Source organism: Oryctolagus cuniculus, chromosome 4 (genome assembly GCF_051225735.1).
Source record: "Oryctolagus cuniculus isolate XC-2025 breed Fujian yellow rabbit chromosome 4, ASM5122573v1, whole genome shotgun sequence".
Lineage (NCBI taxonomy): Eukaryota > Metazoa > Chordata > Mammalia > Lagomorpha > Leporidae > Oryctolagus > Oryctolagus cuniculus.
This window is the reverse complement of record NC_142870.1, coordinates 152,627,734-152,645,404: the sequence shown is the minus strand read 5'-3', so window position 1 is coordinate 152,645,404 and position 17,671 is coordinate 152,627,734. Positions and strand designations below refer to the sequence as shown.

General features: G+C 48.9%; 1 protein-coding gene across 18 annotated transcripts in view; it reads left to right on the top strand.

Annotated features, from left to right (window-relative positions):
• Positions 1-17,671, top strand: part of TBC1D5 (TBC1 domain family member 5) — a 605,221-nt gene that overhangs the window by 573,687 nt on the left and 13,863 nt on the right. For all 18 annotated transcript variants that reach the window (XM_089332288.1, XM_070072843.2, XM_017346738.4 and 15 more), the window contains one exon: positions 9,999-10,098. In XM_089332288.1, coding sequence (XP_089188414.1) covers positions 9,999-10,098 — 100 coding nt within the window. The remainder of the gene's footprint in view (positions 1-9,998; positions 10,099-17,671) is intronic.

Sequence of the window (17,671 nt, the reverse complement as noted above, 5' to 3'; positions counted from 1 at the left end):
TAGGAGCTGCTGGTGTTTGTGGAGAGATGGAGTTTTTATAAATTAGTTTAAGGGATGAATTAGCAAAAGTGTCACAGGTGTATGAGCAAGTAAGGTAACCGAGAGAATTATTCCCTTCTCACCTTCGTTCTGCCTGCCAAAATTCTTCGATCGGTAGTGTTCGTGTTTAAAAGAGCAATATTAAAGCTATTCCAACACTTGCTTTCCTTTACCCGTTTGTAACTTCAGTTTCCTAAATCGTGCTGCATCCTCAGGCTGGACTTGCTGTAGGGTGCAGTGTTTTGTTTGTGTCCGCTGGGACATTATGGGGTTCAGTTAGCCCAGAGAATGGTGGTACCAGTGCACACATTTCATCCTCACACGGGTCAGTTAGCTTTCCCATAAGGAAAATAACCTTGGCCAGGGCCCTTCTATCTGGGTCAGCCATTGTGCAGATGCCTTCTTGCGGTGCCAGCAACAGCAAGGGAGGGCGCACAGATGGCTTTGCCCAGCCAGCAACACCATGAGAGACTCAGCTGGAGGCCCTGGTGCTGGCTGGGTGACCTGTCAGTTGGTCTGATCACGTGAGTGGAGAGGGGGAACCCTGGTTAGACAGAGTAACAGCTGTGCTGATTGGCTTGGCGAAGGAGTGAGCTGTGTGGGTTTACAAAAGATTGGTCACATTGCCTAATTACAAAATTCAGCAAGGGGATGATTACCTGAAAGTCCAAAAGATGGGGATATTTCTCCACAAATTCCATTTAATTATGCTCCTGCATATAAGGACAGGCCTTTCAGGAGAGACATAAGTGTTCAAAAGACAGGCAATTGCCTTAACAACCTTGCCTCACACTGAGACACTTCCTGGGCATGTCATTCTTTAAAGGCAGCTGGAGGACTGCGGATGAGGGCTGAGCTGTGCACGTGAGCTGGACTTCCCGCTCTGGTTGTATCTATGCGACGTCGGTCCTAGTTAAAGGTTTTATGTTCGTTTCCAGTATATTTACTCAAGGATTGTAAGCTTATGTAATTTACTTTAGGATCTGTAGCACATGAGAGTAAATCGGTGTTTTCGGGCACTGTTCTCATCTTTCCTGTTTATCCTGTTTATTGTTTTTATAAGCAACTTTTAGAAAAACAAAGGATAAAATAGCTCACAGTGTTGAAGCAGCAGTAGGCATAAAAGCATATTTTCAAAGGCCAAAATTTCTTAGCACTTCTTATTATTTTTATAAAGATTTCTAAAACATCAGGGGTGAATGTAAATACCATGAATTATGGTGGAAGTACCCTTTTTGCTGCCTTCATGTTTGAAAAGCACCCTTTACATGCAGCCTTTGGATCCAAAGTTACAGAAAAGAGCATGTGGCATCCCACAAAATTAACTTCCCTGTCACTTGTGTTGTTCAACATGCAGTTCGTAAGTACTTGCGTTTCCAGTGGAATAAATTGATTCCGAGGGGTCTGTGCATTCGCTCTGAATAGAATAAGGGGGCCGCTCTGTGCAGTCAAGGGGCTGGAAGGCTGTCCCGGAAGCTCGTCACCCTGCTTCTCTGCCCCCTGCGTCTGACTGCTCGCTGAGAAGAGGGCTTTTGGACCATCACCAAGTATGCATCTCACCACGCAGCCATCTGTTAACGCTGCCTTAGAGCGGGGAGATAGTAAAGTATTTTACAGCCTTCCCAAAAGGATTGGAAGCTGCACTCAGCCGTAAATCATGGATCGGAGGGCCCGAAGTGGCTCCTGTAAATCCCAGCACCCAGATTGTGATCTTTGGAGCAGCTGCCTCTGGCCCTGGGAGCTGGTTAGAAATGTGAACCGCTGGCCCCCCAGACCCAGTGAATTTCAAGGCCCTCAGGTTATTTTCATGCATATTAAAGAGCCACAAGAATTGTTCGAAGTAAGATTAATTGAATACCCAATCAGGAATGATACTTTGCACACAGAAAGCAAGTTTCAACTATATCCTAAAGTTTCAAATCTGTCCTACAAGTTCTCCTTGTAGATGCTGGCCAAGTGCTGGTGATTGTAGAGTGCTTTCTGTGTTGGGCCCTCAGTTCTGAGCTCCATTAATCCTCCAGGTTTATCCCCTGTGAGGTCCCTGCTGTAGTTACCTCCCATTTCACAGATGATGGGACTGAGGCATAGGGAGGCTGTGGTTAGCTCCATCTACAGGAAAAGGTACCAGTCATGACTTTAGCATTGGGAGCTTTCTGCTTCATCAGGTAGAGCCAAAGAATAAAATGGGGTAAGAAACTAGGATCTTTTTACTCCCTCAGTCAAAATAATGAGAGGCAGCTACATAAGAAAGAAAATTTCTCTCTTCAATTTGTGGGCCTTCCACGTTCTACTTAAAAAATATTTGCACGGGGCTGACGCTGTGGCACAGCAGGTTAAAGCCCTGGCCTGCAGCACTGGCATCCCATGTGGGCATCAGTTCAAGTCCTGGCTGCTCCACTTCCAATCCAGCTCTCTGCTGTGGCCTGGGAAAACAGTAGAAGATGGCCCAAGTGCTTGGGCCCCTGCACCCATGTGGGGGATCCAGAGAAAGCTCCTGGCTCCTGGCTTCAGATCAGCACAGTTCTGGCTGTTGCGGTCATTTGGGGAGTTCTGAAGCAGAGGATGGAAGACCTCTCTCGCTGTCTCCCTCTCTGGCTCTACCTCTCTCTGTAATTCTTTCAAATAAATAAAATAAATCTTTAAAAAATATTTACAGTCCACATGCTAAATGTCTGACCCATGGCAAACACATGATCTGAGTTGGTTATTTTAACCCGCCAACACCTGACCTCAAAAGAGATGTGGCGCTGTGTCACTCACCTGAGAACCAGTGAAGGTGATTTGCTATGCAATCAGCCACTCCGAGGACATGCTGAGAATCAGGTTGCAGTTTGGTAAAGGAAGTTTGGGTGTTTCCTGTGTACTGCACCTTGTGAACCTGCTCACCGGCTCTGCCTGCGCTGCTGTGGAGAAGGGAGCGGGATGGTCTCTCTTAGGGCCAACCGAGGCAGCACAGTTGGGGAGGAGCCAGGCTGGCAGGTGCATCAGCAGGGAGCTACATTGGAAGCTGAGCAGCTGGGACTGGCACCAGTGATACAGAATGCTGGCATTTCAAGCAATAGCGAAGTCTGCTGCACCACAACGCAGGCTCCTTTAAGTATCTAAGAATCACGTTCTTGGGGCCAGCGTTGTGGCATAGTGGGTTGAAGCTGCCGCCTGCAAGGCTGGCATCCCATGATCCCTTGCGGACACCGGATAGAGACCCAGCTGCACCACTTCTGATTCAGCTCCCCAGTAATGCACCTGGGAAAGCAGCAGAAGATGCCCCAGCTACTTGGGCTCCAGCACCCACATGGGAGACTTGGAAGAAGCTCCTGCCTCTTGGCTCCTGGCTTAGGCCCGCCCAGCCTTGGCCATTACAGCCATTTGGGGAGAGAACCAGTGGATGGAAGAGATTCATTCTCTCTCTCTCTCTCTCTCTCTCTCTCTCTTTCAAATGCATAAACAAGTCTTTTTTAAAAATCATATTCTTTCTACACATGAAGAGCAATGGCCATGCGTGCTCCCATTTTAGTAGTAAAGCCCTCTACTATGCAAGTTCTGTTTAATCACTTTTTTTTTCACTAGGCATTTCGTTTTAAGTTTTCCTTACTATTTTTTATAAAGCACAGATTTGTCCACAAGTATACAGTGTTGTTTAGAGTTTGATTTGGAATCAATTTTGATCATTTAAAAGTATTAACACCTCTTTTTTCACCTTGGTAATCACCTTTTACTTTCCTTTCTAAAATTCTTTCTCCATTATGCTATTTGCATAAAACCTTGATTTTCTTATTACCAAAATATCCACTGTCACTGTAGAAAATCCAGGGGGTGGGGGATGAGCAATAAAGAAAGGAAAAAATCTCTAATCTCACCACTGGAAGAATAACTAGCATAAATTCTCTTATGCACATTATTTTTCATAATCAAAATTATTCTTTATCTACTACTTTGTAACCTGTTTTCCCAATTAGTATATGACATATTATTAAGTGTTCTGTAAGAACACTTTTAAACCTTGCATGGTATTCTGTTCGTGAATGTACCACAAGTTACCGAAGTCACTGGCCATTAGACATTGACGATTTATGTGAGGGTGTGTGTGTGTATGTGTGTGTGTGTGCATTTTCCCATTGAATGTGCGGGATGATTCAAGCAGTTTTGTGTTTGCATGCATCCAAAATTCCTTGGAGTAACTTTTCAGGATTGGAGTAATAATCTGGAGACAACAATAAAGTCAGCATTTATTGAGAGTTTACCACGTGCCAAGCACTAAACAAAGTATTTCATTTGGGAAATCTCGTGTAATGAAATCCTCCCCCAGTCCTGTGAGCTTACAGCTGTTTCGGCTGCCAGGCTCCGAGAGCTTTGCAGAGTAGTCACGACCACAGCGGTGGTCAGCAGCCAGCTTAGCCTGTGTTTGCTCTGGGGCTTGGGATTGGTGTTGCAGCTTGTTCTGCAGCCCGGCTGTACGACTGCGCACACCATACCCCTTCTCTGTGTACTGCCACCGCGTCTCGGTGCTCCTCTCCCATTTTATCTGGCGGTGGCTTCCTCTGCTGCTGCCGTATGCGTCTGGCTTGGATTCCATTCACACTGTGTGCGTGTTGCCCTTGTGCACACCACAGCTTCCTCAGAACACCCCCGGCCTCCCTGCCTTTTCCCCTCGAGACTTGCTGTTTCCTTCACTTCCCACTTCTTGTTCCCCCATCTGTTCAAGAAAGACTGGGCGTCTTTCCTGTCTTCCGGCTGCTATATTTAGCCCGTTCCTGCCGCCTGCAGTCAGCGTTGTTTCCCTTGTCTGCTTCTCTCATGATCTGAGGACACCCACTTCGACACTGAGCAGACCTGCACCCCGTGCCTCTCCTCCCCACCTAGTCCAAGCCCAGAGACACCACCCCAGCCTGTGCGTGTCAGGGACAGTGGCCCCCACAGTCTGCAGGACCCCCAAAAGGAAGAGATGAAGATGTGTGGGAAGGGAAGCTTTTCTGCCGAAATCTCAACTCCTGCTGCCCGGGTGCTGTGGCCCAGCCCCGTGACTGGTTGCTCACCCGTGTGCCACATTCTGCCTCCACCACCTCTCTGTGACCTGCCCTGCCTCCGAAAACATCCTTGGTCATCATTTTTCTCTGAGCCAAACCCCACTCCTTCTTCAAGATCCCCTCCCCCAAAATGCTACCTCTCCATTTCCACAGTCAGAAATCGGAATTGTGAAAAATCTCATCACTCTTCTGCAGAACCAGCGAGACTCTTCTCCCGTACAGGTGTACAGGTCTCACCTTCTCTGACCTGTTAGACGTCAGAGTCCCTGTCTCATTCATTACTATGTTTCCCGCAAGACCAAACAAAGCACAAATGAATCTGTTTGTTGAATAAATGAATGAGCAAGTAGATACATAATAAACTACAAAAACTCTTCCTGTTTTGAACCAAGTCACAGCAGAAAGAATTTGAAGGACTCTTAGAACATCCGTAAAATGCATCTCTGATGAACAACTGAGATATGGAGAATTCCGGGAGAAATGTGTAGAGGCATCAGCTGTTTGGGAGGAGATGACGGTGGGAACAGCAAAGCAAGTTCAAAACCCCAGCTCTTCAGATTAATCGGTCAAAATGAAAACTAACGCACAGCGGAACAGAGCCCATCATACCTGACTGATTTAGAAGGAAAGTGATTTAGCAAGCAGTTCGGGGCTGGGACTCAATGTTCAGGCGGTGCGTTCACTTAAATGGAACAGAGATGGGGGCTATGCACTGAAGGACCACCGCAGTCACACACAGGAAGGGGTGGGCACATAGTGGAGAGGGGGACCAGCGGGCCCGGGGAGCTGAGTTCTCAAGAGCTGTCGAACCTGAGCACGTGGCTGGCAGAGCAGGCCATGTTTCCTGGAGGAGACTGAGAGAGTACAGCACACAGATTTGCTGAGAGGATTAAGCGTGCTAATCCATGCAAAGCTCAGTGTCTGGCACATTGTAATCACTATGGGGAGACTAGATGCTAGCTTGTGCTCTTCTGCAGAGCGACCCTCATCCTCTGGCCACAGGGCTCCCAGGTGCGGTTGGCAGAGTTGTCCACTGTGCTCTGCCTGTGGCCCTTACCTGCCTAATCCCCGTCCACCTCTTCCCTGGAGTATTAATTTGCTATCCAGAACAGAGGCACTGATGAATTCCTAAGCCCTAATTAATCTTTCTGTGCTAAGCCACATGAAGGCTTTAAAACCGGAAACCAGGGTTTTCCAACAGTGAATCAAAACCTCCTACTTAAATCCCTCGCACTCTTTTAACCTGATTATATAATTTTTAAAACCTGTTTACCACTGTTGAGTACCTGGCACCCTGTGCCAGACATCGTGCTATGTTCTCATTTCACTCCCTCACCAGTTCTGCGAGCGGAGGGCGAGGACACCGAGAAATGAAGGCACTTGTCCAAGACGAGCTCGTAACTGGCAGGATTCGAACCCATATGTGTCTACTCCAGAATTCTGCCGTGCCCCCTGTGATGGGACGCAAAACATATTTACAAAAGTAAATATAATAAGCGTTTCTCTTCAGTGTCTTATTTGCACATAAAAATTAAGCTAACTGGTTGTTTTCATAAATCTTAAAGGCAATTAGCCAAGCACTTATTTTTGATTAGAAAGAACCAGCATAATGAAAACAAATGGGTGGTACTGTCAGTGTTGAAGCTTTGTTAGCTAGGAGGCGTGTGGAGCATGAGAAACCAAGATAGAAATGGAAAATCAGTTCCACAATTTTAGAAGCATGATTCTTGGCTCTCTCTTTTTCTCTGGAATTATATAATACAGCAAGGAATAAATGACAAGCCGCCCTGTTGCCTCCAAGTGATCCTGTTTCTATTTATAAAGCCTCAGTGTTGGTTCAGGGCTTGGGGAATATTCTGAGGTGAAGCGAGCTCCAGAGGGGTGATACAGTGGATCTCCGGCTTCCTGCTGTAAGAGGTTCTGCACCCCTCAGCCGGCTTCAACTAGAGTAGCCCCCTGTTACCTCATAACCTGGGCTTTTTCATAAGCTTTTCTTTGAAAAAAAAGGCTTTTTTAATTTTTATTTTTTAAATTCCAGAGTAATTTTTAATTTACAAAATAAAACTTGGGTAGTAATGCAAAGGGTTCCCCTAGACCCCTCACTCCACTTCCCAAAAAAGAAGGTTTAAATGAGCGAACGTTGTTGCCTTTTTCTGTCCTGTGTATCTTGAGACAGACAGACTCTGTCTCAGGATTTACATGTGTTTTACGCTTGCAAGAAGGTCTTCAGTTGCTGGCACCAGAGCCAAGAGCGAAACAGCAAACTTGGAAACTGTGGGTTTATATCCTGCGCGTTTCCCCAGCAGGTGCCCTGGGCTGCCCTGTCCCCCTGCACAAGTTGTGTGCACCACATGATGCAGAGGGGCCCAGGCCCATCACTGTCTTTATTGCAATAATGTTCCTGCCCGGACGGTAAAAAGCGAGGCACAGGAGGCCCACTTTGAGCGATGCATTTTCTTCCGGCTGTCCAGTGCCTCCCCACCAATAGGCTGTGCCTGTCTTCCCTATGGTGTGTCCTTTGAAGTTCTTCCCTCCCAGCTTTTACGCAGAAAGCCAACTGCACAACATAAAGCTGTTGAGGAAGGAATGACTGCCAGACATTAAAGCTCCCAGAGGTGTTTGTATTTCGAAAGCTGCAGTTGCTAATCCAGAGAAACTCATGCATAGGGTAAAACTCGGAAGATGGCTTTACCAGGGAGCATTGCGTTCCTAGTGCCCTTTGTCTGCCCTGGGCCGGCGGCACCCCAGCTGGTAGCCACAGGCAAGGAGAGGGCTGGGCCCTGTTTTAGAAGACTGTCAAGCCCTGGGGCCCTTGCAGACTCAGTCAGGTGGGTTTGTGTCGTGTGCTGCAGAGGGACAGGAGGCTGGGAGCTGGATTCCTGCAGCACTGTTTCTTACCTCACTAGAAGCCTTCGCTGTACACTAATGCGTCCCGGAGCGTGTTGTGCCACTTGCTCTCTCCAACTTCCAGTTCCAGTTTGCTCCTTGGGAGCAAGGCCTGTGACTTCAGTGTTCTCCAGGGTTCCAGCCTTAGGCAGGCTCAGGGCGGTGGAGGATTGCTTAAGGTCACATGACTTGTTAGTGGCAGTACCAGGAATAGAGCGTCAGTTTCCTCGTCCCCTGTCCTGGCTGAGTGTTCTTCCCATCCTCCCACCAGAACAACAGCACTGTTGTTGCACATAGGTGTGAGGGTCAGGAATTCGGACAGGGCTCTGGTAAGCTGCACTTCTGCTCCACACACTGCTGACCCGGCCACTCACTTGGCTGCCTGTAGCTGGGTTGAACAGAAAGGCCCAGGAAAACTTCAAGCACTTGTTCAGAGGCCCCTGGGGCCTCTCCCTCCCTGCGTGTTCCCTCCTCTCTGTGTTTCCAGCCTGAACTTCTCCACAGCCTGACAGCTGTCGTCCTCTAGTGAAAGCAGAAGTCGGCCGGCCTCTTGAACTTGCCCTGCATTGGCACAGTTTGACTTCTGCAGCGTTCTCAGATTCAAGGCCAGTCCAGATTCAGCTGAAGGGGAGATCCATTCTCCCCCTGAATGAGTGGGGCAGCATGGATGTTGAGGAAGGGAAGAGAGGGATGGTGACCATCTATGTAGACTACCACAACCATAGTTAATCAGCAGATGTCATCTTCTGTGTCTTACTCCCTATAACACAGGCCAATTCAAGCCTATGCAAAAACACAGGAGAATGGCGAGCAGAACAATGTCCAGAAACACCCCATCCTTTTCCACCCTGATTTCCGGTCTGAAGAGTGAGGAGGGGGCAGCACCTGCCCTACCCATAATTCCTTGTGATCAGCCTTCAGCTGAGCTGCTTCCGGTGGCATTTGTCCTCAGACGAGGCTTGGAGAGGCTGCTGCACTTAGGATTTGTGAAAACATGGTCAGCGCGTGTGTGATCCGGCAGTGGACGTTGCACAACAAGGCGCCGTCTGCTGTGTCTGTTTTCTGCGTTGAACATTTCCACGCGTAGTCCCAAGAGCTGCTTCTTCAGGCAGCAGTTAAAAACTATGCTTCTCAGTGCCGCATCTACGTGTTGTTCAGACACTACACCTGCGAGTAACCTTTTCAACTACTAATTTCCCTGTGCAGGTCAACTTCTCACTCTTTTTCTTCCCTTCTTTTGAATGTCACAGAGGGTTGTGATGGGCACAGACAAGCTTGGAAGACTGGAAAACCAGTTGTCCCGCCTGGCCCCACCCTGGCAGCAGCCTGTCTGCCTGTTCTAGCTAACTCCATTTAAAATTTCCTAAATGATGAGGATTATTCTCTTGCTCTGAGAAAAATACCCATAATCATCTGCATTTGCCTGGGAAAGTTTTTGCATGTATTATGTTTTCCTCTAGAATAAAGACTTTTTACTTCTATGACTTGTCTTTTAGCACTTAATTGTTCAACCCAGAGTACCGTCTCCTAGAGACAAACAAATAACTGAACGCTCTAGTGCCGTAACCAGGGAGGAAACGTAAGAACAGCCGTTTATAGGCTGCTGGGCAAAACTTGTCTAAGTGCTTTGGGAGATCTCACATGCTAAGAGATTGTCATTGACCAGGAAATGATGAGATTTGTCTTATGTAAAAGGAAATTTTGGGTTTCCCAAATGTGTGTGAGAAACAAATGGCATGTTTTTGTACCAGCTGCCTAAGGAGGTAGAGGCCACTGAAATCCAGTTTACCCCCCTAAGTTTGTTACTCAGTCTTTATTGAAGATACTTGATGTTCGTCCACTATACAGGGTTGTACGTGTAAGCATCCACACATGGCCCAGAGCTCGGTGATGGACGTGATGGGCTTGTTTTGTTCATTTGCTCTTTGTTTTCTCTGGGTTTGGAAGGAGATTACGCCTTTTCAGAACAGCCCAGATCATTGGGAGGCCTGTGAGGATTTCCTTTTACTATATAAGAAAGTTTTTCTGTCTTGATTCCCTTCGTTTTAGGAAGAAGAATTAGAAGCGCAGATTTCCTTCCTTCAAGGACAGTTGAATGACCTGGAGGCCATGTGCAAATACTGTGCCAAGGTGATGGACACGCATCTTGGTGAGTGAGCTGAGCCGGCCCGGGGAACCGTGACAGGGGCAGCAGGAAGGGCTGTCTCTTAGCGTTTCTGTGGTGTCTGTGTGCGGGGCTGATGCCGCGTTCTTCACACACGGCATCTGGAATCCTCACAGAGGCCCTGTGGAGGAAGCACTACTGCTACCCGTGCTGTGCAGCTCAGGAGACCCCAGTGCAGAGATGCAGGAAGTGGCCCCAGCATTCAAAATCATGTCCCCAACTTAACACCACGAGTAAGTGGCGTGGAAATTCAACAGCAAGCAGTCTGACTGGTCGCCAGTCCCAGCCGCTCTACCTTTCGTAACGTCTGAGTACGGCACCCGAAATGAGACGCCGGGCTTTCAAGATAACAGTCGGGTGTTCCGCTGTGGCAGCCTGTCCGCAGTATGGTTGTGGTGGTTAGCTTGGTGATGCTGTCTTTATTTTTTAATTATTTTCTAACCACTCGCCACACACGTATGACCTTTCCTCCTGCCTGCGCCTACATTCTAAGAAGTTCAGTTTGCGTGGGTCGTCCGTAGCTTGTACCAGAAGGTCATCAGGCAGTGCTGTGCGTCCCTGAACGGTCTGTGTTTTGTGGGAGAGACAGTCTCTGCTGGGTCATGTGTGTATTGCTCCAGGGAGCCCATGCTACTTGCAGAATGTCGTGTCATGCCGAGTGTGGCTGTTCTTTAGCCCATTTATGGAATCCTTCCTTTCCCCACTGTCTGATGTCGAGCATCTGTAGCTTGGGAGCAGATTAGGAAAATATTGTAAGAAACCTGGGTGCATCCGAGCGGTGAGGCGAATCCAAGGAGAATCCAGGCCTCTTCCCGCTGGCAGGGCCCCGGGAGTGGCTCGGCTCTGGGCTCTTCCCTGGAGGTGAACCCTCCACCTTCAGACCTCCATAAGCAAGCTGTCAGCGCTAGGCACGGTTCAGGTGACCAAGATGTGTGATTTGCATGGAGCCAGGACCATACTGGCCTCACGCATGTTAATAAAGGTTCTGAAGGATTTGAGAGAGGCAGGTCGAAGCGCCTGGCTGGCTCCCTGAGGGACGTGCTGTGGGCAGCTGGCTGGGCCCAGTTCTGCCCTCAGCCTCATTTCTACTGTTTGAAGCACGCTGCGGGGGAGGGGCTCAAGAGGAAGGAGCAGCAGGGGAAAGCCTGGTGGGTGACAGTGGGTGGGCTGTCATCACAGCAGGAAACAGTGCCACCTTCATCTGACCCCACCCCTTTCCAAATGCTGTTCATTTGCTGCCTGATAAGCACTGGGCTTATGGGAGCTCCTGTTTCTCTACTAGCAGCAGCCTTTAAATGCACCAAAAAGAAGTAGTGGAGACACACTCTGCATGTAAATAGGATATTTCATATGACTGATGTTGGTTAAGCAAAGAAATAGCATTGTAATTTTAAACGGTATGTGTATTCTTTGCGCTTTTGACTACTTGGGTGACCTTTGCCTTACTTGATTTTGGCTTTGACCTAAGTAGGAGAACAAAGAAGTGATTGGGGGAAAGATTTACTGGAACTCTAGAAAAATCCTGTTAGGAAATTTCCAAGTTGTTTGGTACACACAGCAGCTTTCAAAGCAGCTTTACTTAAGCCTCAGAATGTGCAAACAGCTCTTGCTCTGATTCTGGTCTTTCAATCAGCACTCCAAGAGCATTTTCTCATTGCCTGGGAAGGGGAGACACTTTCATTAAAATGGAAAGAAAAGCCCACACCAGCTGTGAATTCTCAACTCGCCTCAAAACTAGTGTGTGTGTGTGTGTGTGTGTGTGCGCGCACACGTTTCACTTTCAGTCAGAATCCCTTCACAGGACCGACGACTTCTCCCGTGTAAACAGCCTGGCTGGATTTCTCCAGGGGCTGAGGGATGCGGTGCAGAACCCCACGTGCGTTTCAGTTCATGCGTGTGATCACCAGTGGTTCGCTCAAAGGTGCTCCTGTGTTGCAGGCACTTTTAATTCTAAACAGGGACTTGAGGAAAACATAAAGATGAAGTGAAGGGAACCTCTTGATTTTGATTTATTTTACTTCCTTTACTAATGATTTTGCAGTCCAGCTGTCGTGTTCCACGTGATGTTTTTCTGTTTCTGATTATTAAAGTACAACAAGATTGCAGCAATTGAAATATCCATTAGAAAAGGATTGACTGTAACATGATAGTGCTTTAACCTTTATAAAGATTAAAATTCTGCTTTATCCTCACCCAGGCTGTTCAGGACGGGTCATCCGATAGGAGAATCAGGCGGCAGAACAGTGTACATTTGATGTGAAGGTCCCCACTAACCCTGGTTGCCTGGGTGAAGGGACGATTCTGGAGGGACTTCCCAGGAAAACTCACCTTCCCTGCTTTGGAAAATGTCAAATATTCACAGAAAATCTGAAAGAGGGCAGCCAGGGAACATGTGAGCTGCTCATAGACAGAACAGGCAGGAGCCAACAGGCGGGCAGGGAAAGAAAGAGGGGAGGGGCATCCTCAGGGGCATCAGAGGACCCAGAGAGGAATCTAGGCTCTGTCACTTTAAAGTCTGCCTATGAATGTGTTCTCCCGTGTGAAGTGGAGATCCAGATATCTACCTTGCCAACTTGTGGTCAAATCTATTTGTAAGCCATGGCATAGGGCTTGGCCTAGAGTGGGGATTTAGCACAGGTCATCCCCTATCCCCTGACCTGTGTCTTCTCAGAAAAGAACCTAGGAGGCTCATCCCACCCGTGGCAACTCAGCTGAGTGCTGACCTGTCCAGGGCCCCACAACTAGTTAGTTGAAGAACCAAGACCAGTCCCATGCTCCCCCGCACCCAGCTGGATATTCCAAAAGATCTAAGCCATGCTGGAATTTGGGGCAGGGTGGCTCTAAGATAAGACACGTGAGCTCTTTGAGCTCTTAGGAACGGTCTTATCAGAACCCAGCGATGCATCCTTGCTGGCGACACGGGCCCAGCACGCACAGGGCCACAGGCTTCTGGGGGGAGGGGGGACTGTGAGAACTCACTGGGAGTTATTTCTCCTGATTCTCCCCTAATGTCAGTTATTTTCACTAAGTTCTGTTCATCTCCAGAGGACTCCTTATCATGTTTTCATCATGCAATGAATTCCTTAAAATATCAAGTACTGTTCAAGGCTGTTCTTATAACTAGTAGCAGAAGAAGTATACAGAGATGCTTCTCTGTTCTAAATTCCTTGGTGGCACCTGCTCCCGTAGCCCTTTAATTATTGAGGAGATAAAATTGACAGGCCAGTGCTACTTCTGCATGATTCCAGAACCCAAAACTGAAAGGGTATTTGTTTTGTCAAAACTACCAACATTCTAATTTTACTGCCTTCCTAGAACTGAACTGTTGAATTCAAGGATGTAGAGAGAGGAATTGCAAAGATGTGTTTGTTAAATCTCCCCTTTTCCTGTGAGCCTCAGAAGACTGTATTCTGTGTGTTCATTTCTCTGTTGCTGCCATCACTCCCCTTCTTTTCATGCTGACAGTTGAGTTGAAAGCCCTTGACAGTAGTAACCTGTGTGGCTGCCCTCGGGCTATTTTTAGATTCGCCACACTTCACACATAATCACACGTGGGTGAGCAGCTGGGCCGAGCTGCCGGCTGTTTACCGGGAGTGTACGTGCAGCTCACCCGCTGGGCGGGAGTGTAGTGCCCACACCCGCCTGCTGTCTCCATCGAGTCCTTTGGTATTAGCCTCTGGGTTCCAGCAGCTTCCCTTCTCCGTGGTGGTTCGTACACAAGGGAGGATCCAACGCAGTAAAGGTTTCCCAGGCGCACCGAGAGTACCATAGCTCACGGGATCTTGGAATGGTAAGGGTGTGAAAGCCTTGGGAGCCTCTCACCCATTCCGTATTTCACAAATGAGAAGGCCAAGGCCCAGGAGGGATGCGGAACCACCGGCCTGCGAGGACTCCGGCCCCGACCCCGTCCGTGGCGTCCCTGTCACGGGGGCTTCTGCTGAGGCCCCCCTTTACAGGCGTGGATTTCAGAGGCTCTGCTGTTTCACTGCGCGCATCACTGCTGATTCTGCACTTGTCATAATATTTACCTAAGAATTATCTACAAGAGGCCAGTTTTTAGAATCCGTCTATCTGCCACTGTAAGAATCTTATAAATCTGACTTTCTGGTATTTATAAAAAAAAAAACAGCTTTCAGTGAAATCTTTGGGAATGTTCAGTAAGGCAATTAAGTAGTGACATTTGAAGAAGTGAGAAGGAAAATAGGATCACCAGAGAGCTTCTCTCTCAATTACGCTGAGATCAAAACTTTGCATGATTCCTTTAAGCATTTTAAATAGTCTGTCTAATCGGGACTAGCAGGGTCCTCTGTAAAATGCAAAGGAGCGCTTCACCGGAGGATCCTGTTGGAATCGGAGGATTCTGAGTCGGCCTGACGTAGGGAGTGAGGGGTGGCACGAAGAGGCTCCCGGGTGAGCAGGTGTTACGGCCCGGGACAGACTTAGAGCACTCAGAATCATCTGGGTGTAATCAAATAAGTGTCCATAACTCTAGTAATAGAGTCCTAACCCCGCGCTTCAGGCGTGTGTGCACTTGAACTCTGCACAGGGAGCTCACCGCCTCCCTGGGCATTCTGCTGTAGCTATGGTCTTGTGAGACCCGGAGGGTTCGTTTTCTAACTAAAGTCTTTTCTTCCTGGTTTTGTTATCAAAAGACATGTAACAACTGGTCAGCATGTTCCCTGTTCCAACCCTAAGCATGTTTAGAAAAACCTAGCAAACCGCACAGAGCCTGTCTCCCCAAGGGCCAGCATGCCACCACTGGGACACCCTGGCCTCTGCACAGACTCTCCTCCTCCCTCATCTGCTTCTCCCGATTCCTCTCACTCTTCTGTAAGAGGGACCCAAATTGAACATCATTCCCTGTCTCTTTTTAAACATATGTAATATCTGGCCGGCGCCGCAGCTCACTAGGCTAATCCTCCGCCTTGCGGCGCCAGCACACCGGGTTCTAGTCCCGGTCAGGGCGCCGGATTCTGTCCCGGTTGCTCCTCTTCCAGGCCAGCTCTCTGCTGTGGCCAGGGAGTGCAGTGGAGGATGGCCCAAGTCCTTGAGCCCTGCACCCCATGGGAGACCAGGAGAAGCACCTGGCTCCTGCCATTGGATCAGCACGGTGCGCCGGCCACAGCGGCCATTGGAGGGTGAACCAACGGAAAAGGAAAACCTTTCTCTCTGTCTCTCTCTCTCACTGTCCACTCTTCCTGTAAAAAATAAAAAAAATACACAACTCAGCTCTTTTCTTGGTTGACCCTAGAGTGGCAGCTATGTCACAAATACAAAAGATCTTACTGTCAAAAGCCCTGCTTCTGTGACACCCTCTGGCTGTCAAGGTGACAAATGCTAGCAGCCTAATACACCAAGCACTAGAGATCAGTGAAGGGTCGGACCTCGGTGCCAGGCACACTCAGCGCATTTAAGAGAAGCGTTTAGGCCTGAAGACAGACCCTTGGTGTGATACAGGTATTTGCCCCATCTTACGTTGCATTTTCATTTTCCTAAGTCATATTCCTTGCCCAGTGAAAGGTTGGAGGTCCTCTCCCATTCTGGCAGCTGAATACAAAATAGGATCCTTAATCATGTTTTCTGTGCAATCCACGTTTTGCTTTTTAAGAAAATTCTGAGTGTGAAATGCCTGACTTAAAACCTGCTAGACCACCAATGACTCTTCTCCTCGCCAGCACCCATCACTTCTCAGTCCAGGGTCTGGCAAGTCAGATTGGTACCCCCTTAATGTTTTATTTGGAAATACCTCGCCTTCCTCTATTCCTTGGGAGATAGAAATTGGCCCTAATGCTAGCAGGAGAGCCCTTGCCTCCATGTTGGTCACTCAGCCAGCGTTTACGAAGTACCTGCGTGCTTGCTTATTCATTTATTTTCATTTTATTTGAAAGAGGGGTAGACAGAGAGAGGTTGCATCCGCAACATCTGGGTCTGGGCCAGGCCAAAGCCATGGGCTCTCATTCCAGATCCCCCACATGGTGTCAGGAGCCATGACCAGCTTTCTCCCAGGGTGCACATTAGCAGGAAACTAGACTCAGAATCAGAGCCAGGACTCAAACCAGGCACTCCGCCTTCGGTAGCTTGGGCACAGGTGCGATGGTTTCAAGGTGAGTTGTCCCTGTAACCTCATGCAGGGTGTAATCCCCAGGGGCTTAGGTTAATGGTATTAACAGCTATGGTCTTTAGAGACAGAGCCTTCAGGAAGTGATTGGCTTAGACTAGATGGGCAGGGTGGGGCTGTGATTAAGTTATGAGAGGCAGAGAGGCCACGTGAGCAAAGCATGCCAGCCCCTGCGTGATGTGACGCAGCCACGCTGCCAAACCCTCTATCATGCTGTTGAGAAACACTGGCGGAGACACATCGCTTGTGATCTCAGACGTTGGCAAGAAGAGGTGGGGCCTGGAAGTAGTAGGGGTTGGGGGAACAGAGCACCACACTTGGAACACGAAGACCTCGGTCTTGGGTTTGCCTCTCAGAACTGCAGCTTCAGGATGCCATTGGTCTCTGAGCCTCACCCTTGACTTCCAGCTCCAAGAGTGCAAGATGAAACAGCAGGGATTAACAGGAAGCTGAGGCTTGGGCCTGGGGAGTTGTGAGGTAGCCTTTGAGGAAGCCAAGGCAGAACGTGGCAATGTAGGGAGCAGGGCCCTTCTGGAAGGGGAAGTGGGGATCGCGTGGGCGCACAGGGATGCGCGCTGTGTCTTGGAAGCCATCTCTTCCTCCATTGCCACTCTGGGCTACCTCCCCCAGTCCTACCTCCCGGTTTTGTGACAACCCGCGCAGTTACTCGTCAGAATCTGGGGAAGGCCCTTTGTGAGAATCTGAAAGCTCAGTGTAACTAAGCCTCTGTCAGAGGTGAGAAAAGCCTCAGAGAGCAGAATCCAGCTGCTGCGTGTCTAAGGCTCCAGGGAAGGAAGGGAGAACAGTGACGGGGAGGAGCTGTGCCAGAAGCAGAAAGCCTTGATTAACCCATTTCATGCGCCCAAGGACATTCTGCAGCAGACGGGTTAGTGAGGCACAGAAGGTCGTAGCCCAAGGTCATCAACGCTGACGCGCTTGGTGCCATTGCCAGTGCTCTGAAAAGATCTCGGGTAGCAAGGAGCTCACAAGCTGTTTCGTGCAGAGACTGAGGAGAGCCACGTAGGGATCGTGCGTGTACGTTATGCATTCGGTCGCCTCCACCCCGGAATAAAGGTCACAGCGTGGCAAGGCAGTGAGCGTAGTGCAGGCTCCCTGCTGCGTCTCTTCTTATCTCCCGTCTCTGTTAGTGCCACCTGCCTGATGGCGGGGTGGCTCGGGAATCACAGATCTGAACTCCAGTCCTACCTCCAGCACTTGGCACTTGCATTACCTCAAATCCCAGACCCTGCGGTTCTGAGCCTGGCTCCCTTTCCTGCAGCAGAATGGTTGTTGGATGGTAAGCCAAGTCAGGTGGCCACGCGGAGATGAATTCCGAGTCCTGAGTGCTGCAGGGGCAGCACTGTCCCGAGCACTTAGCTTGTGCTGTGTCTCTTGCTCTTGACAGTGATCCTACAAGGTGGGGTTATTACACCTCAGGCA